Source organism: Xenopus laevis, chromosome 8L (genome assembly GCF_017654675.1).
Source record: "Xenopus laevis strain J_2021 chromosome 8L, Xenopus_laevis_v10.1, whole genome shotgun sequence".
NCBI lineage: Eukaryota > Metazoa > Chordata > Amphibia > Anura > Pipidae > Xenopus > Xenopus laevis.
The window spans coordinates 16,829,864-16,851,359 of NC_054385.1; the positions used below are offsets into that span (position 1 = coordinate 16,829,864).

The following is a 21,496-nucleotide window of genomic DNA, read 5'->3' on the forward strand; positions in this document are numbered from 1 at the left end:
TTTGACAGGAGACTTAAAGCAACATTACTTTGGGGGTTTACTGGTATATTAATATGGACCTTTCTGATAAGGCTTACTTAGTTTTAACCTTTCCTTCTCCTTTAAGTTTTTTTTAAGTATGTTTACTTAGTACTGCTATCTTTTTATGTTTACGGATAGTGATGGGCGAATATATTCGTCAGGTGCAAATTCGCTGCGAATTCCCACGATTCGCGAAACGCCGACGCCGTTTTGTGGATTTTTTGCCGTTTTCCAAATTTCACAAATTTTTCGCCAAGGCGAAATGCCCCAAATTCGCCCATCACTATTTATGGAACAAGGTTCAACTTTATACAACCCTATTTAAAATAATTTAACACAAAAGATGGGTTTTTTTGCTGGGGCGGTTGAGCATTAGGGATTTCCAGATTATTTGTGGCAAAGTTACTCATACTGGGTTGATCTTTTATTGTTTCTTCATTTTATGCACTCCATTATATTCTATTATTGTTTTTTCTTTTTTGCTTCCTTATCTCTCTCTATGGGGCAAATTTACTAAAGGGCAAAGTGACTACGCTGGCGAAAATTTGCGTGATATCATTTCGGTACTTCATTGATTTACTAACAGTCACCGGCGTAACTTTATTGGCGAAGGAGATAGACTCTAGCGGTACTTCGCTCCCTAACGCCTGCAGAATTTGCACTCTGGCGAATGGACGTAACTACGCAAATTCATTAAGATGCAAATTTTACTGAACGTTACCTCTTGTGCCTTCACCACCTCAGACCAGGCAAAGTGCAATAGAGTAGATAGGACTTCCTCAAAATTTAGTTTAAAAATGTTCCTAGTCCCAAAAAACGTAGGTGGTTTTTTCCTTCTAAGTCCCAAAAAACGTAGGTGGTTTTTTCCTTTTATCAGGGTGATAGGCTGCAAAAAAAAATTTTTTGGTGGGTAACCCGAAAAACCCCATACATTTCCTAACATATGGCACATAAACTATACACTGGGCTCATGTGTAGGGCAATATAACAACTTTATTTTATTTTATTAAGGTTTCTCGGGCTTGTGTAGTGTAATGTATTTGCTGCAACATATACGTCCATTCAACTTTAACTTCCCGCCGTATGCCAATTAGGCAACGCTAGCGCAACTTCGCTTTGCTTGGCGCAGTAATGGTAGCGTAACTTCACCAGCGTGCAGCTCTCTGGACGCAATGCAACAAATTTTGCCTATATATATATATATATATATATATATATATATTAATATATATATATATAACCTTATGTTCCGTATTTTCTGCTCGCTGACCATTGATAACGTGTAAGCTAGATCTTGATATTGCTGAATCAGTGAAATAATGATAGCAACAGCTGCCTGTGATTCCAATGATTTCTGGACAGTTTTTTGCTTATTCAAGAAAAGATTCAGCCTGGTTCCTGTAATACTGGTCCAGTTGTATCTCTTCAATGAGTTTAAATGGGTTGTTCACCTTGCAGCACTTTTTCAGTTCATTTGCTTTCAGATAGTTCACATGAAATAAATACTTTTTTTTTTCATTTACATCCTATTTTGTAATTTGTGACTGTTTTCCAATATTGAAGTTTAAGCTTTCACTTTTCACTTTTTTATGCCTTGCTAAATCAGCTCGGGGAAGGGGTTGTTGACTCTGTAAATTGTTGTAAATGATAAATGAATTGATACATTTTACATTAGTTGATACATTCAAGGCAGCTGATGATTGTTAATTGATACAGTAGCTGCTAATATTGCCCAAAGGCTGAGAAATGTATCAACGAATGTAGCAAATTGTAAGAGTTCAGAATCTGCACCTGGTTTACTGAGTTTCCAGACAAACGCCAGACAGGAACATCAAATTTCAAATTTGGGGAAAACTATAAGAAATAAAAAAATGAAAAGCAATTGATCATTGTATTTATTTCTGGTGAACAACTTATTTAAAACAAGCGCTTGGAAGGTGAACAACCTCTTAAGGAGATATAGGGGTGAGGTCTGAAATCATCTTTTTTTTAGTCAATACTAAAAGTATTAGGACCAGCTGGGCCCCCAGTATTGCATTTCCAGTAATAAAGGGACAAAGTTCACTTAAAGGGGTTGTTCACCTTCAAACAACTAGTTGTTATCAGATAGATCACCAGAAATAACGACTTTTTCCAATGACTTTCTATTTTCTATGTGTCACGGTTTTTCTAATATTGAAGTATAAAGTGTCATTTCTCTCCTTCTGAAGCAGCTCTGGGAGGGGGGGTCGCCGATCCTGTAAACAGTTCTAAATTGATACATTTAGTTGATACATTTCTTATCTTTGTCCCTGCTGAGCAGAATCTCTGGGTTTCATTACAGGCAGCTGTTAGAATTGATACAATTGTTGCTAATACTCCAGAGATGCTGCTGAGAAATGTATAAACTAAATGTTGCAAAATTGTAACAGTTCAGAATCTGCACCTGGATTACTGAGCTGCCAGACTGAAACACCAGAGACAGGGACATTCAACTTTAAACTTAGATTTTGGAAAAAACGTAAAAAATAAATAATGGAAAGTAATTGGAAAAAGTCATTATTTCTAGGGAACAATCTAAAAACAACTAAATTGAAAAAAGTGTTTGGAAGGTGAACAACCCCTTTAATATTTATAAGAGGGTAATTCCACAAACAATGAATCGGATCAGCTGAAAACATTTAGGTGGTTGTTCCAAAATACTGCATAAAACAACTTTTGTGGGACCATGGAATAGTGTAACGTATATATACTACTGGATAGTTTAAAGGGATACTGTCATGAAAAAACATGTTTTTTCCAAAACACATCAGTTAATAGTGCTGCTCCAGCAGAATCCTTCACTGAAATCCATTTCTCAAAAGAGCAAACAGATTTTTTTATATTCAATTTTGAAATCTGACATGGGGCTAGACAAATTGTCAGTTTCCGAGCTGCCCTAGTCGTGTGACTTGTGCCTGCACTTTAGGATGAAATTACTTTCTGGCAGGCTGTTGTTTCTCCTACTTAATGTAACTGAATCAGTCTCAGTGGGACTTGGCTTTTACTATTAAAGGAGAAGGAATGGCAAAACAGAAATAGGCTTCTAAACAGTCATGTGGACATAAAACTCACTGACCATTTTCAAAGATTTCACTGTGGTCTCATGTAGAAGCAGCTACGCTCTGTGAACACTTGGGTGACGTCACACTTTTTTCAAGCATCTTCCTCCCTGCTGCTTGAGGTGCATTGGGCATTATTTAGTTGGACTGCGCATGTACTGGGGAGCTGCCTTTCTCCCAATGATGATGCACATGCTCAATGTGGAGGAGCTGCGTGGGAACTGAAATTGTCGCTTTTAAAATGGCGCCGGCAACCGCCTGAACATTGAGAGAGCTTGCGAGGCGGATTACTGCACAATGTATAGGCATTCAGAAGTGATAATATAGTGGTTCAGGAGGCGCATGTGGGGTAAACATTTTAAAGACATTATCATTTCAAACCTTTCCTTCTTCTTTAGGGTAAGGCCACACTGGGCGTTTTGGGGAGATTTAGTCGCCTGGCGACTAATCGCCTCGTCTTTGCGGCAACCAATCTCCCCAAACGCCTTCCCTCACTCTGTGCCGGCTAAAATAAAAAACCGCTGGCGCTAATCACACGCAGCAATTCGTTTTCCGAAGTTGCCCAAAGTTTCCTCGTGAGGCAAGATTCTACTCCGTTTCCAATACCACTAACTCCCCTTTACCCTCTTTGATCCCAACCTGGACAATTTACATGTCACGGTAGCTCCCACTACATATTGTATACCTTAACAAACACAGAAATCCCTTTACTGCACAACCCTTATCAACTTTTAATTCATTACTTTTCCCTTCTGAACACCCTCTAGTGCAGTGATCCCCAAAAAGTGAGTCCTGCAAAATAGAGCCCCCTGTTGGCTTCCAGTTCATGTAGGGGCTACCAAATAGCCAATTACAACACTTATTTGGCTCGCCTGGAGGTTTTTGCATGCTTGCTGGCCGACTCATTTTATTTTCGAATGTAGCTCACGGGCAGCAAAGGTTGGGGATCCCTGCTCTAGTGCATACACAACTCAATATATTGCTCCAATTTATGTAATCTCCATCCCACGTCTTTACATACACTTATCTCAAAGCTCTTCTGAATACGACCAACTGACCCAATCTTTCTCCAGTGATGGTTTACTTGACCCCTACAATCAGTTTTTTGTCCACATTCCACTGAAACTGCTCTAACACAACTTACCAATGACCCGCTAACTGCAAGCCACTTCTCCTTACCAATGTTGCTTCATCTTTAGCCACTTCACCCCTCAAGTCCCCAAAGAATGTTGATGGTCTTATAAATGAAATAACTATATTTATGGATTGCACAATCAGACTTCTATAAAAGGAGATCAAAATGATTTACATTTCGATTTTCATGAAGAATCCAATTTATGGTAATGTATATAACTTACTCTTCTTCATCCCTGTCCTGGGTCCTTTATGACAAAAAGTCAGAGTGAAGAAATCAACTACATTTCTAAATGCTGTCGTATTACTTTATTTTCATCAGTGAACTGCTTTCTCATATGGTCATAGAAGCCAAACAAAACTGCATGTGTTCGTCTAGCCAAACCAATTTTGAACGTGATATTATTTTATTAATTCTGAATTTCCGGTGTTAAAATAATACCTTGCTTCGTTCAAGCCTGCATATTTAAATTGGATTATTAAAAAAGAATATCTTTGGGCAGACCATCAAGTAAGAAGAAAAGCCAGAGAGAAAAGAGAAAGAAGCAAGAGGAGAGATGGAGAACACCCAGTGCCAATGGCAATTGTTTCCCCTTTACATGCTTCAGAAAGAATTAATTAAAAAAATACCTTTTGGAAAAATCAAAATGTATTATATCATATTGTTAAAAACGTACAGACATCATAGAAAAACCTGACGCGTTTCGACCACCATAGTGGTCTTCATCAGGGGCAAAAAACTCCTCAATATAAGAGAGATCAAAAAGGCATACCTTTTTGATCTCTCTTATATTGAGGCGTTTAACTCCTCACTGTGGTGGTCGAAACGCGTCAGGTTTTTCGATGACGTCTAAGTTTTAAACAATATGATATAATAAATTTTGATTTTTTTTTTTATAGAAGTCTAAATATAGTTATTTCTATGATATTTATCAGGAGGCTATGTTTGGGCAGCCCCCCTTAGATTAGCACCTCAGCATGCTAATGGGTGTGCGCCTTCCAAATTTCAATTTGAGATGGTCTTATAAATGACAGCACCTTTGTCACACTACAGTCTTCAGCATAACATTTCAACTACACCCACAGTTAAAGCAATGTATCTCATCAGCTCATTACATACTTTAATAATCTTCTCTTGAATACCTTAATCATTATCTTTTCAAATTCTAGACTAGAGTTGTATCCTTTTTAAATTCTCTTCCATAAACTATCAGAGCTTCTCCCACAGAGATTGTAATTTTCATTTTGATTTTGCAATTCTTACCCAGACAAAATAATAATTTAACATGTATTACCTTCTAAAATAGACAGTTCGGCTTATGCATTACAGCAATGATCCCCAACCAGCGGCAGTTGCTTCCAGTGGTCTCAAAGCAGGTACTTATTTTTTGAATCTTGTATTGGAGGCAAGTGTTGGTTGCATAAAACCAAATCTACAGCCAATTAGAGCCTCCTTTAGAATGCCAGTGCACATAGAGGCTACAAAAAGTCCAAACATATCCCATATTTTGCACCCCAAGGAACTTTTTTGTACTTGCGTTGTTTCCCCAAATCTGTTTACAATTGAATGTGGCTGATGGGTAAAAAAGTTTGGGGACCCCTGCATTAGAGAGTCAATGAGAACATTGTCTTACCACACTCAGATGCATAGGTGTTCCAGGTTCCGGAATCGGAAGTCTAAAGAGAGTCTTAAGGAGTTCATTGCGTTGAGAGTCCTAGAAAAATATAAATTAATTAGTTCACATCAATTCCTATCTGGGCAATTCTGCCATATTTGTAACTTAACTGCATGAGTTGTCTGAGGTCTTTAAGAGGGCTGAAAAAAAAAACGCCTGTATTTTTAGATATGTTTTGAATTCATTTTGCAATGTCCTTTATGAGTTTAAAGGAGATCAAAATGATTTACATTTCGATTTTCATGAAGAATCCAATTTATGGTAATGTATATAACTTACTCTTCTTCATCCCTGTCCTGGGTCCTTTATGACAAAAAGTCAGAGTGAAGAAATCAACTACATTTCTAAATGCTGTCGTATTACTTTATTTTCATCAGTGAACTGCTTTCTCATATGGTCATAGAAGCCAAACAAAACTGCATGTGTTCGTCTAGCCAAACCAATTTTGAACGTGATATTATTTTATTAATTCTGAATTTCCGGTGTTAAAATAATACCTTGCTTCGTTCAAGCCTGCATATTTAAATTGGATTATTAAAAAAGAATATCTTTGGGCAGACCATCAAGTAAGAAGAAAAGCCAGAGGGAAAAGAGAAAGAAGCAAGAGGAGAGATGGAGAACACCCAGTGCCAATGGCAATTGTTTCCCCTTTACATGCTTCAGAAAGAATTAATTAAAAAAATACCTTTAATTATGTTCTCTCTTGGTGCAGTTTACAGTTTCCCAATTTCTCCAATAGGGAAACATATAAATAGAAGCATGCCATTTTTAGTAATCTATTTAATTTAAACATGCTATGTTCTGATTTCAAGTTTCGATTTCTGGGGATAAATAAATATTAATTATAACAAGTATTAAATCTGCAAATGTGGTCTGGGTCACTCTGTTTTAGCCTTTTCTGCTTTTCTGTAGGCAGAACATGAAAGAAAGAACGATGAACACATAACAATCAACATTATGGGGCAGATTTATCAAGGGTCGAATTGAAAATTCTAATTTTTTTTATGGTCAAAACTCTCAAATTCAACTAGGCAGTAAAAAAATTAGAATTTCGTTATTTTTCATACTCTGGCCCTTTAAGAACTCAAATTTGCTGTAAGTCAGTCAGTTTGCAGCCTTCCTGAGTATTTTTCAGAGTTTTTTTTAAATTCAAATCGAATTCAATTAGAATTCGATTTTAGTTTTCAGGTCGATTCAATTCTAATTTTATTAAAAATTCTATTTTATTAATAAGTTTTGATTGGTCGAGTTTAGGGGAGTTTTTAAAAACTCACATGAATAGTGATGGGCGAATTTATTCACCAGATGCAAATTCGTGGAGAACTCCTGCGATTCGCAGCAGGCGATTCAATTCACGAAATTGCTGCAAAAATTCGCCAGCGAAGATTCCCGGGGTCAAAAAATGGACACCGGCGTCCAAATAAACGGACGACAGTGCCGTTTTGCAAATTTTTCGCCCCAAATTCGCCCTTCACTACATATGAATTCAAAATTTAACCTTTGATAAATTCGCCTCCCCATATAGCAAAGTGGAGCAACTAACTGTGCTTATTTTTGCCAGCGAACGGCAGCGTCAAAAACACGACACCGGTGCCGTTTCGCAAATTTTTCTCAAATTTTCGCCGTTTCACGAAATTCACAAATTTTTCGGTGAAGCAAAACGGCCCAAATTCGCCGATCGCTACACATGAATTCAAAATTTAACCTTTGATAAATGCGCCTCTGCGTATAGCAAAGTGGAGCAACTAACTGTGCTTTAGTGAGAACCTTGAAGGATTATGCAATTTAATTTAAACACAAAAATCAAAGAACAAAGTACAACATTTTTCTGGTAGTACCTGATTTTTCGAGGAGTATTCTGCCAAGATGTTCAGCAGTTTGTAAAACGCTTCAAACCATGGGAGGTAGCTGGAAAGAAGCAGACAGAGAGCAGCACAATAAATCCTGAGGCTCTTCTCTGTGGTCTATAAGATGCTCTTCCATGCAGCGAGCAAATAAATAATCATTACATGGGTCCTCATATATAGACTACAAAAAATTTAAATGTTTTAAAAGTTTTAACAGTGAGTGCACCCCAAGTTTTCATGTGTTTTGCAAAAGGGCTAGACGACATTTGTACCCACAAAGATTCGGGTACCTTCATATGCTTAAATTGCGTTCGATAAATGACTGCATTTGCTGCAGGCTTTAAAGCTGGCCATAGATGTTGAGATTTTTAAAAGATCAGATCTGATCATGAGACCACGATCTTCTCAGAACGATTGTACGATTGTATGAATTTACCATCAACTAAAAAGACCAATTTGCCAGGAAAACAAAGGGGAGCAGCCTGCTTGGCCCTGCAAACATAGATAGATTGCACTGGGACCGACAAAGATTTTTGACCTGGCCGATCAATTTCCTGACAGATGGTGGCCGAAAAATCGTAAGATGTACAATCGTTCAAATACCACTAACCGCACGTTAATTTCGAAGGATTGGTCGGGCTTCCCTAAAATCGGTCGTTCGGCAAGAAGAATCGTTGCGTCTATGGGGAGCTTAAGCCTCTTTGGACGTAAAATCTCATCATCCGTGGCACCATCAGGGGGCAGGAATTGACAGCTCCATAAAAAATAGCTGAATCAATGACATTTGCATGTATTACAATCATTCCAACCCCCTACCCTTCAACCAGACCCGTCATCTGTGTTCACATTCTGTGACTTTACCCATTCAACAAGCAGAATGAGTAAAAAGGACTAAAAGTCCTATTGCTTTCTTATTAGAATGTAAACATTGTGGTAGCAATGTCTTTGCGCTGAGCTCCATTGATTATACCTACATAGTTATTTTAATGGAATCTGTTGGGGACAATGAGCGTTTAAATAAAATGAACTTAAATTGATGCTACAAATACGGCAATCCTTTCTAGGGATGCACAGAATCCACTATTTGGGATTTGGCCGAATCCCTGAATCATTGGTGAAAGATTTGGCCAAATACCGAATCGAATCCTAATTACAAAGGCAAATTAGAGACAGGAAAGGAAAAAGCGGAAAACAAATCTTCTTTTCTAACGAAAAGTCAAGTTATTTCCTTACATGCCCCTAATTTACATATGCAAATTAGGATTCAGATTCGGTTCGCATCCCGAACTGAATCCTGGATTCAGTGCATCCCTAGAAATTTCATACAGTAAAATGTTTATATCTTAAAGGGATCCTGTCATTGAAAACATGTTTTTTTTCAAAAAGCATCAGTTAATAGTGCTACTCCAGCAGACTTCTGCACTGAAATCCATTTCTCAAAAGAGCAAACTGATTTTTTTATATTCAATTTTGAAATCTGACATGGGGCTAGACATTTTGTCAATTTCCCAGCTGCCCCCAGTCATGTGACTTGTGCCTGCACTTTAGGAGAGAAATGCTTTCTGGCAGGCTGCTGTTTTTCCTTCTCAATGCAACTGAATGTGTCTCAGTGGGACATGGGTTTTTACTATTGAGTGTTGTTCTTAGATCTACCAGGCAGCAGTTATCTTGTGTTAGGGAGCTGTTATCTGGTTACCTTCCCATTGTTCTTTTGTTTGGCTGCTGGGGGGAAAAGGGAGGGAGGTGATATCACTCCAACTTGCAGTACAGCAGTAAAGAGTGATTGAAGTTTATCAGAGCACAAGTCACATGACTTGGGGCAGCTGGGAAATTGACAATATGTCTAGCCCCATGTCAGATTTCAAAATGGAATATAAAAAAATCTGTTTGCTCTTTTGAGAAATGGATTTCAGTGCAGAATTCTGCTGGAGCAGCACTATTAACTGATTTATTTTGAAAAATTTATTTTTTCCTATGACAGTATCCCTTTAAGCAGCATTTTGTGTATACCCTTGCAGTCTTCACACGTAGTGAAAAAGCAGCAAAGGCGCCCTGCAGTCACAGATGTGAAGCACAAAGACTGGATCCTGTGATATAGCTGCAAAGATTTTAAAGCTTTTACATGATAGGACTACATCCTGCCAACTGTAAAGGAATCTGTGCCCCCATGGTTACTAACCGTGCCGTGTGCGCTAATAAATGAAGTGCTAAGCAATTTACGTGACAGATGAGTGAGCGGCACTAATGTTTGTCTGAAACCTGCAAGTAATACTGTAAAATGTAAGTAGCTTATCAAAATACACTGATAAGCAACTTAACTTTTCATATTATATGACAGCATTATCGCTCCTGCTAATACATCTCAATCCGCCGAGGCTGCTGTGTGCTGGATATTACAAAGTGGAAAACGATTACCAGTTTAAACAACGTTTATGTAGCAGTGGCTGTGTAAACATTCAAAGAGGGATTAGGCAGCAGAAAGGTCCTTTCTTATAAACAAACTTCCCCAGAGTTGGAGCGGCCGAAGGAGCACCAAGAAATCCATGGACTTTGAGAGCCAGATTAAGGGCCTTTCAGTAAACAGAAGGATTACACGGCCCTTATCACTTGAAGCCCCTTGTAGTTAGCTGAAAAGCTGAAAAGTGAGAGAAAGAAGGGAAACAATTCTGGCCAGCTGGAAAATGTCTTTAAACATATTTTTCTTAGCAGGGCCCGTATTATACCAAGGATCCAAAAGTATTAAAAAGGGACAGCCCTTCACCCACACATACTAACTAAATGGAAAATAGAAAAATGAAACTTTTTAGCGAGAGAATGAAAATTATTTAGAAAAAACTTAAGTACAGCACTAAACTAACAAATATAATGACTCCAATTTTCTACACTAAGGGGGTTATTTATCAAAGGCCGAGTTGTGTTTTCCACCACAAATTTGAGTTTTCGACTTTTTTTTTTTTTTATAGGCAAAAAATAATTTTTCCAGTGAAAAAAAAAACACATGTTTCGAGATTTATTATACCCGAAGCTGGAAATAGCTCAAATCCGATCTAAAACCTGTCAAAGTCATGTAGAAGTCAATGGCAGAGGTCCATTGAACCATTTGAAGATGAATTTGAGCTTTTTTTTACTGCCGAAAACTCGAGTATTCGAGTTTTTCCCCCTGACTACACTGATGCAATATTTTTTGCACTCGAGTCTTTTTCTTAAATTAGAAGCCATTCGAGCGGTGAGTTCATTTGATGTCTAAAAAAGCTCACATAACTCTAAGGGGCAGATTTATCAAGGGTAAAGTGAATTCAATAGAATTTTCTAAGTAAAAAAATTCGAAATTTGAAGTAATTTTTTGGATACTTCGACTTCGAATTTACTTCGACTTCGATATGAAGTAAAAATCGTTCAACTATTGGACCATTCGATAATCGAGGTACTGTCTCTTTAAAAATACTTCGACTTCAATACTTCGCCAACTTAAACCTGCCGAAGTGCTATGTTAGCCTATGGGGACCTTCCAGAGCCTATTTCTAAGTTTTTTTGTATTCAAAGGAAAATCGTACGATCGTACGATAAAATCGTTCGAAACGTTCGATTCGAAGTATGATCGGAATACGATCGTACGATGTATAAAATCCTCAGACTTCGAATTTGAATGTCGGAGGATTCTATTCGATGGTCGAATTTTCTACTTCGAAATACGAACCTTGATAAATCTGCCCCTAAAATTCGATAAGTAACCCCCTAAAACTCAATGGTTTTTACAATAATAGCAGTTAACATTCTGCACCATAAGGAGCACAAAGAAATTACGCAATATGCAAATACCTGCTTTAAAACACAAACTTTGCCCAATTTTACAAAATGACATTAGGGGGCACATTTACTATGGGTCGAAGTTAAATCCTTCGACTTCGACTTCGAATATCGAAGTCAAAGGATTTACCGCATTTCGTTCGATTGAACGATCGAAGGAAAAATCATTTCATCGAACGATTAAATCCTTCGAATCAAACGATTCGAAGGATTTTAATCCATCGATCGAAGGATTTTCCTTCGATCAAAAAAAGCTAAGAAAGCTTATGGGGACCTTCCCCATAGGCTTACATTGGTGCCCGGTAGGTTTTAGGTGGCGAAGTAGGTCGTCAAAGTTTTTCTTAAAGAGACAGTACTTCGACTATCGAATGGTCGAATAGTCAAACGATTTTTAGTTTGAATCGTTAGATTCAAAGTCGAAGTCGTAATCAAAGGTCGAAGTAGCCAATTTGATGGTCGAAGTAGCCAAAAAAACCCTTCGAAATTCAAAGTTTTTTTCCTTCTAATCCTTCACTCGAGCTAAGTAAATGTGCCCCTAGGTATTAGGTATTATTTTATTTACATTACGGCATACAACCACAACGCAAGAAGTAAAGCAACTTCGAAATCGATGATAATAATTCTCTGGACCTGTAGAAAAGGATCTCTCCATACTTTAAGGCTGCTAAAAATTTAAATTAAATAACCAAATAGGATTGTTTGCCACCAATAAGGATTCATGCAGCTAAGTTACCATCAAGTACAAGGAAATCATTTTTAAAAATTAGACGTATTCGCTTCCAATGGACTGGATAACGGGTTTCTTGCAATTCTGAGCTTACTAATAGATTTACATTTGCATATAACACTCAATTCTACAACCTATAGCAACCAATAAATAACTGCATTTGCTCAGTATGAAACAAAATGCAAATACAGCAAGGGGCATATTTATAAAGCTGAGCAAAAACGTAGTTCTAATACAATTTCTATCTCTACTTTGATGCATCTACAACCTGATGCACTTATAATGTTGTGTAATGATTTTTTGCGAGTGTGTAGCCTAGTGTAAAACCTGGTGTAAAAAGAGGTGTTAAAGGGGGGGAAAAAAGTAATGTAAAGACTAACGTTGTTTGCAACACTTTTTAAACAGCATTTTTCCATCATCATAAAAAAAAAAAAAAACATTACAAGAAAGAAACCTCACTTTGTCCTTCTGACTTCAAGGGACTGCAAAAGGTCTATTGTGTACTACAACAAAGACTTTCAGTAGTCACCTTGTGTAAATTAAATAAAACACTTTTATAAATAGGGTGCACTTACGGTCGGACTTGTGGACCTCATTCAACCCCTCACCAGGCTGCATTGTAAAGTGGGATTCTGGGACTTGAAGTCGCTCTGCTTTCCATAGTAGGTGGTGCACTTGGGAAAGTAGAGGGACTAGTGATGGGCGAATTTGTGTGCGTTTTGATTCACCGAAAAATTTGTGAATTTCCAGCGAAATGTCGAAAATTCGCTAAATGTCACCGGCGTGACCCTGGCATCCTTTTTTTTTCGATGCAAGGTGAATTTTCGCGGCTGTTTGCGAATTTATTCGCCGGCGTGAATCTCGGGAATTTGCGCCTGGCGAATAAATTCGCCCATCACTAAAAGGGACTTAAAAAAGGACAATTAAATTAAAGAAGTAGGTAGAAATGTTCTACATTATGTTTTGAGCTCCTGTACCAGCCCAAGGCAACCACAGCCCTTTAGCAGTAAAGATCTGTGTCTCTAAAGATGCCCCAGTAGCTCCCCATCTTCTTTTCTGCTGATTCACTGCACATGCTCTGTGCTGCTGTCACTTACTAAGCTTAGGGACCCACTCACAATATACAGTACACATAGAATAGAAATGTCACAATATAAGGCTAATTAGTAATTAATACAGATAATTACTACATGGCAGCACAGAAACCAGTGCAATTAGCATCAGAATTTAATAATCAGCCCTGTAGCATCAGCTTATATTACAGTCAAACCTCATTTTCTGCTGGATAATTAGTGACGAGCCCTAAGCTTAGCTTCTCAACAGCTGCTCAGAGCCCACTGAGCATGTGAGTGTCACAGACACTTTCCAAGATGGTGACCCCCTGTGACAAGTTTGAAGATCATTGCTGCTATTGACAAGCTGAAACTTTAGGCTGGTGCAGTATATAAAGTATGACAATTTTAGCCCTATTCGTTGTTAGGGTTTAGTTCTCCTTTTAGGTCCCAGAATGTATCACTACACAATGTAACAAGTTGAGGGAGAGGTTGAACGGTGCCTACATGTCAGAGGAAGGTTAATATGTATTTATGTATTTTTTTTTTTTTTTTTGCAAAAGCCCAACTGAATGAGCTCATATCAAAATAAGGGGTTAGTCTTCCCTTTAAATGAGATAGTTGCATTTACAGGGTATTACATATGAGATATTGCGCACTTAAATCAAAAAGTAAAAAATAGTAAAAAGTAGCGGACGCTGTGTTTTGCTCCATCGCCGTGATCCACACTTTTTTAAATGCTGGTTTATTTCTCTCAATACATGGGGCGAAGTGAATGCAGCTTTTACATTTTGGAAGCAATGAAATATAGACTAAAGCATCTACACTCTGCCTCCTAATACAGTCTAGATGCAGTTCACCGGCCGAGTCAAATGATGGCAGTGTTGAGGTATATCAGGATGCCATCTGATTTAATTGCCCAGTTTTAATCAGAACCCGAACAACTTCTGACAGAGACGAGCAAGTTTCCACAGCTTATTTACCCTTTAGCGACCAAGCTGGAATGATCTTTGCAGACAGAGAACCATAAAGGAAATGTTTCTACTGGGGAAAACCATCCACTGTCAACTGCATCATCCTGCGGAAAATCACACACCGGCGGAGAATAACGAAGGGAGTTTTCAACTGTAAATCCAAGTGTGGAATCCTTCAAAAAAATTCATATTTCGCCAGATCATATAATGTGTGGAGCTGGGCCGTTTTAAGGTACAGGTATGGGACCTGATATCCAGAATGCTCGGGACCTGGGGCTTTGCAGATAACAGAACTTTCCATAATTTGGATCTTCGTACCTTAAGTAAATAAACCCAATAGGCTGGTTTTGCTTCCAAAAAGGATTAATTATATTTGATATGGGATCGAGTACAAGGCACTGTTTTATTATTACAGAGAAAAAGTTTTTAAAAACTTGAATTATTTGGATAAATGGAGTCGAAGTGACTAACGTGAAGTAATTTCGGTACTTCCCCGATTTACGGGCACAGGGGTACCTTCGCTAGCGAAAGGTACTGACACTGGGGTTGATTCGCACTCAATCGCCAGGCAAAGTTGGCGAAACTGATGTAACTGCGCAAATTCACTAAGATGCGGATTTTGCTGAACGTTACCTCTTGCGCCAGACTTGTACAATAGAGTAGATAGGACTTCCTCAAACTATAGTTGAAATTTTTTCCCAAAAAACGCTGGTGTCTTTTGCTTTTCTCAGGCTGCAAAAGAGCGTACAAATTTTTTGGGGGACCCGGCTTTCCTCCTACATTTCCTAACAGCTGATAAACTTCAGTCATTCTTTACTGCTGTACTGCAAGTTGGAGTGATATCACCTCCTCCCTTCCCCCCCAGCAGCCTAACAACAGAACAATGGGAAGGTAACGAGATAGCAGCTCCCTAACACAAGATAACAGCTCCCTGGAAGATCTAAGAGCAGCACTCAATAATAAAAGCCAAGTCCCACTGAGATTGATTCAGTTAAGTTAAGTAGGAGAAATAACAGCCTGCCAGAAAGCATTTCTCTCCTAAAGTGCAGGCACAAGTCACATGACAAGGGGCAGCTGGGAAACTGACAATATGTCTAGCCCCATGTCAGATTTCAAAATTGAATATAAAAAAATCTGTTTGCTCTTTTGAGAAATGGATTTCAGTGCAGAATTCTGCTGCAGCAGCACTATTAACTGATGTGTTTTGGAAAAAGCATGTTTTCCCATGACAGTATCCCTTTAAGATTATTGGGGTGTACAAGCAAACATCTATAGAAAGGTGCTATAGGCATATAGATATGTGGCAAAATGTTATTTGGGAATTTATTTGTAAACATTCATTTAGATTCGGTTGCAATAACAAGCTGTATATTTTACTTAACACACTGCAGGAAGAAATCAGCGAGAGAATACATCAGTACTAACTTTGGTTTGGACTGTGATTCTGTGTTTGCTTGCCGCAAAAGAAAAAGGCATAAAAAGTACTCTTGTGTGTGATAACATAACCGCGGGGATGATGTCACACAAAAAACGTTGTACATTTTATCTTTGCAGAATCGAGTCAAGTCTTTCCAGCAGGGTGAGAAGACCTTCTGCTCCTTAAAGCCAGACATACTGTCCTCTCTTCCAGTTTTGGCAGCTCAGCCAGTAGCCCTGCTGGGGGATTTATAGCATATGACTTGCTTATATTTAATTTGTAACCAAAGACTTCCCCTTCCTCTTAGCTACCTTAGAACTTCTGATTAACTCTTGTTTTTACAGGTCAGGGGTTAAACAAAGGAAGGGAAGCAGTGGGTGCTGAGAATGGCCAGAGCCTGCAACTCAATAGAGTCTGTGCAAGGAACATTAAAAATAAGTGATAGGCTAAAGATTGCTCAAGACAGTTGAAGTTCAAAGGATCAAGGAAACATAAATCACAGCAGAACGGGGGAATACAAGGAGGGACCCCGGCAAGCCGCCTTGCACTCCGGATCTGCTCCCAGTTATGGCACTCACATGTTTGCCGTCTAATATAAAATGACACTTTTACAACTAAAAGTTCCATAAAGGGAAAAAAACCCTGCAAACCTGTGGCCTGACGTGCTAGAATTAACCAGCGTAGTAGATCTGCGAGAAACAGAGCAAACTCAATATGGTGTCTTTGTTAGGAGGAAATTAAGGCAGTTGAATATTTTTTTTTTTTTATTTAAGGGGCATATTACTGATATGTACGGGTGCAGGGTCAAATTTATTGCATACAGTTTCATTGGAAAGACCCGCACTCCAATTCATTGTTAATCAAACAAAATTCTTTTAAAAATTAGGTACATGTACCTAATAAAGAATTTTGTTTGTTGAGTCATGGAACTCCGAGGTAACTTCCAATATCCTCATATTTTGCAACAGGGGGTACTTTATTTATTATAATACACAAGTTTCAGAGAGTCATGTGACAGAAATGACATCAGAACTCACTGTTTATAACTGATGACATCAGAACTCACCGTTTATAAGGATATAATCTACAGTCTGGTCATTTCCCTATGGGACCAGACTTTAAATTATATCCTTATAAAGGGTGCGTTCTGACATCAGAACGTACCGTTTATAACAGGGGTCCCCGGCCGCCTAATTTTGCAGCGCATCGAAATTGGACACCGGCGTGCCCGATTTGGACGCCGGCGACCAGAATTGGACGCCGACCTCTCAGACCCCCCCCATCCCAACATTTCACACAAAATGTCGATTACAATGCATAATGTACCCCCTACAGAAATTTATAAAGATATTAGAAGTCAACTCGGAGTTATGTGACCTATATAAAAGCACGAGGCCGAAGGCCACATATCTCCTCGGTGACATATATCTTTATAAATTACAGTAGGGGGTAGATTATCCACTATATAATTTACAAGATATTCATGGCTTTTGTGTATTATATATATATATACATACACACACACACACACACACATACAGACAGGTATAGGATCCATTATCTGGAAAACCCTTATCCAGAATTCTCCAAATTATGGAAAGGTCATCTCCCATAGGGGAAAATACACTAACTGCCGAATTTTCAAAACAAATGTCCAATGAGCCATAATAAAGACAGAAGAGATCCTCTAATGCCCGAGACATGAGCCCACAGAGAGCCTCCTTATCTGGAGAGCAGGTCCCATACCTGTATACATATGTATATACGTATAAATGTGAAAAGACAGCAAAGGGCCACACTATACTTACTGTTGTCCTACATTTAAAATTAAAATATTTTGTTAGGCACTATGTTTCTTTTTTTCCATTTTTTATAATACAAGTTTGGGATCTGTTATCCAGAATGCTCATAACCTGGGGGTTTCTGGATAAGGGGTCTTTATGTAATATGGATTAAGTCTACTCATGTAAACATAAAATAAGCCCAATAGGCTGCTTTTGCTTCCAATAAGGATTAATTATTTCTTAGTTGACATCAAGTAGAAGCTACTGTTTTATTATTACAGAGAAAAAGGATATCATTGTAAAAACTTTGGATTATTTGATTATAATGGAGTCTATGGGAGACAGCTATTCAGTAATTCTGAGTTTTCTGGATTACGGGCTTCCAGGTGACTGATCCCATACCTGTAATTAGTTACAATAATGGGATTCAAGATGAGCGTTCTTAACCAAAGTCTGCATCTGTCATTCTGTTCCCAAGCAAGAATGACAAACGACCTGTGATAAGGAATACTCCAATACTTTAAAGGGCCTACATAACTATCTTTAAGCAGGACTTCCAATCAATCAACTTTTCTATAAATGTTCAGTAAAACATATTATATACATAGTTCTGCCCAGGGAGACTAATTCATCTGCATAGATGTGTTTATTTATAAAAACATCACAATGTTCCTTGTTAGCTTTACCAGCAAATATTTTTGAACATTTTAATGAAAAAAAAATGTAACAAAATCTGGTTTTGTATTTGGAATTCAGTGCAGGGGAAATAAAGGATTTCCAGAATGTTTTAAAATTCCATTCAGCTAGTGCAGTTGCGGTCATGCAAACTTCCATACAATCAGTTAAGGAAAAAAATCAAAGTTACTTGCGTCAAAAGGTGCTCTTTGCACTTCTGTACAGTTCAGCCCTATTCCCACAGAGGCCTGTATCAATCACAGCTGCCTGGTTGCGCCAACAAAAAAGGGCAAAACACGTCACTCGCACACTGTAACTAATGACAATTTCGACCCATCCATGAAGCACTTGCACCCCTTTACACCGTGTTCTGCGCTGAATTTCGGATGAAAAGCTCGGTGAAGAGCCAAGCAGCAGGACATGCAGCTAACTCTGTAGGGTTGGACTGGACATTGTGGTCCACCAGGTTTCAAACCTCCAGGGCCCCCATGTACATGTGAGAACCCCTGCACTCTGCACAAATTGTTTTTTTTTTGGGGGGGAGGCAAATCGGGAGAGGGGGTCTGGGTCGGCGGGGCTCATGAGGGCCGGGGCCCACCGGGTTTTTTTCCCAGTGTCCCGCCTGCCCAGTCCGACCTTGTAACCCAATGCAGCTGTGCAGCCTGCCACTCCCTACTTTATACGTCTGAATGATGTGCAAAGTAGAGGTGGTTGGGGAGCTGGAGGAGAGGATGCCTGCTTGCCTCCCCTTCCTGCCCCTTCTGAATCAAGTGCAGCCTAACACAGGCCACACTCCACTCAAAGAGGAATCCACATGTCATACCTGAGGCTATATGAATATTGCCCCATGAAGTAGACAAAGTATAAAAAATACTAAAATGTGGTCTCTTTTTTGCACTTTGCACCATGGCTGGAACTAGGGGTAGGCAGAAAAGGCACATGCCTAGGGTGCAATAAAGTGGGGGTGCCAAGCACGTACCCCTGGTTTGGACCCTTGTTCCCCAACTGGCACTCTCCAGCACGCTCCCTGTCTGTACATCTGTCGCGCATCGTTACATCGGTCGGGCGCATGCACCGGGGAGGGAGTGTAGTGGCCCTCCTAGTTGCCTTGGGCCCCTGGCCAGCTTGGCCCAGGCCTGCTTTTGCCTGCATTGGTCATGAGCCCTATGTTTTTTTCTCAAGTATATAAAGGAAAGTAATAGGACATTTGTCACAATTCACCATACCTGCTCCATAAACTTGCGATTTTTACCTATCTTTCCGTAAACTTGATGTGCCAAGATGTTGAAATTAAAACTAAAATTTTTGCCTTTTTCTTCTGACAGATTTCAATTGGGCGCCTTTTAAAAAGCAAATGCTCTGTATGGCTATAAATGTATATTATTACACATCTTTCTATTCAGGCCCACTCCTATTTATATTCAAATCAATGCATGGTTGCTAGGATAATTTGGACCCTAGCTACCAAATTCCTTACAATGCAAATTGAAGAGCTGCTGAATAAAAAGCGAAATAATTCAAAAACCTTCAATAATAAAACATGAAAACCAATTGCAAATTGTCTCAGAATTGTACTCTCTACATCATACTAAAAGTTAGCTCAAAGGTGAACAACCCTTTTAAAGGTGAACCACCCATTTTACAACTTAATAATGGTGTTTAATAATAAAATATAATACAAATGTTAAAATAAAACATGGAAGGTTCAGAAATGTCAGAATCAAAACTGGCATATTGATACTGAATTTACACTGTATAGCATTTCTTAACTCTTTTTTTGTTGATCTTTGCATTATTTATGAGCTTCGAATACCCAAGTTCTTAAAGACAAAATAAAACCGCATAACATAAGTGACAACTGAAAGAAAGCAAACGTTGTCTTATCAAACAAGCAGCGGAGAGCTCAGACCACCTGTGAAGTGCAGGCAGTAGCGAGGATTCACAGGCTTGTATATTTAATGACAGGTAAAACCTTGGCAACTGCACAATGTCTCTCTCTATCCCTAGTACCGGCTTAAACACAAGAAATGTGTGTTAATTGAATAACTAGCCTCACAGGACTGCGACATCTATAAACTGTATCCCAGGCACTCCTGAAAGATGACTACATGCATTCTGTTTAGTACAAGTTAGGAGCAGACTAATGGCCATTATATCGAAGGATAACGTGAGTCCTGGCAACTACAGGCATCCCAAATCAGCGGGTTTAGTGATACCCTACAAACAAGCCAAGACCAAGACATTTAGAAACATAAACACCCATTACTACGACAAGATCCATTGTTAGCAGGAAATCTTTGAATAGAGAAGCCACCTGAGAAGATCACTTTTAAGCCAATAATTCTTTTACTTTTACAAATAATTTCCTCTTTTTCTGTGATAATAAAACAGTACCTTGTACTTGATCCTGACTAAGCTGAATGGATCCATATCGCTGTCAAAACAATCCTATTAGATTTATTTAATGCTTAGATGATTTTCAGCAGAAGTAACGTATGGCGAGTCAAATTACGGAAACATTCCTTATCCAGAAAGCCCCAGGATCATAGTTCCTATATATACATTGACACACAAGCACACAAACTAAACTACCTGTATATTAATTCCGTAGAGTTTCATTAATTTTAGATTAAACGTAAGGTATGGGGAGCGCCGCCAATGAGGCGAGTTGAGAAACTCGCTCAGCCGGCAACACCGGAGAGGTTTACAGGGGCTGCAAAAAGCCGCTCCTGGTACCTTTAAGAGCCGAATTTCCGTATTTTAAACCGGAAATTCGGCTTTACTATTGTGAGAGAGTGCAATTGCGCTCTCCGCATTAGTGTTCCAGCCTCCCTTCCTGACGGGTAAACTGGCGAGGGGGGGGCGGCATTGCAGGAGCCGCCTCAGGCGGCGCATACATTAGAATCGGCGCTGCGTAAGGGCCTAACCCACCACAGCCAACATTTCCCTGCATATTTCTCTTCTCCCTGTGTTAGAGTCCTGCGCGGGTCTATTTTTTGGAACCCGTACCTGACCCATACCCGCAACATGCAATCTGCAACGCGGACCCGCATTCTTAACCGCTTGGACCCACTACCCGACCCACAAGTACCTTATCCGCAACCCGGACCTGCGACCCTCTGACCATCAAGAATCAGGAAGTGCTGTCATTGTAAACTGGAAGTGAGATCATCGGAATAGGCGTGATCAGAACAAAGGAGTAAAAATCGCTATTGAGAAGACCCGCGGCTCGACCTGCGACCCGCGTCTATACCCGCACCCGGAACTTCTACCCGCAACCCGCAGGGTACCACAGGTTTTTG

General features: G+C 39.1%; 1 protein-coding gene across 4 annotated transcripts in view; it reads right to left on the reverse strand.

Moving 5' to 3' along the window:
* Window positions 1-21,496, reverse strand: part of dennd1a.L (DENN domain containing 1A L homeolog) — a 442,273-nt gene that overhangs the window by 248,012 nt on the left and 172,765 nt on the right. For all 4 annotated transcript variants that reach the window (XM_041572481.1, XM_041572482.1, XM_041572483.1 and 1 more), the window contains exons 6-7: window positions 7,750-7,819; window positions 5,870-5,950 (exon numbers count right to left, since the gene is read on the reverse strand). In XM_041572481.1, the coding sequence (XP_041428415.1) occupies window positions 5,870-5,950; window positions 7,750-7,819 (151 nt within the window). The remainder of the gene's footprint in view (window positions 1-5,869; window positions 5,951-7,749; window positions 7,820-21,496) is intronic.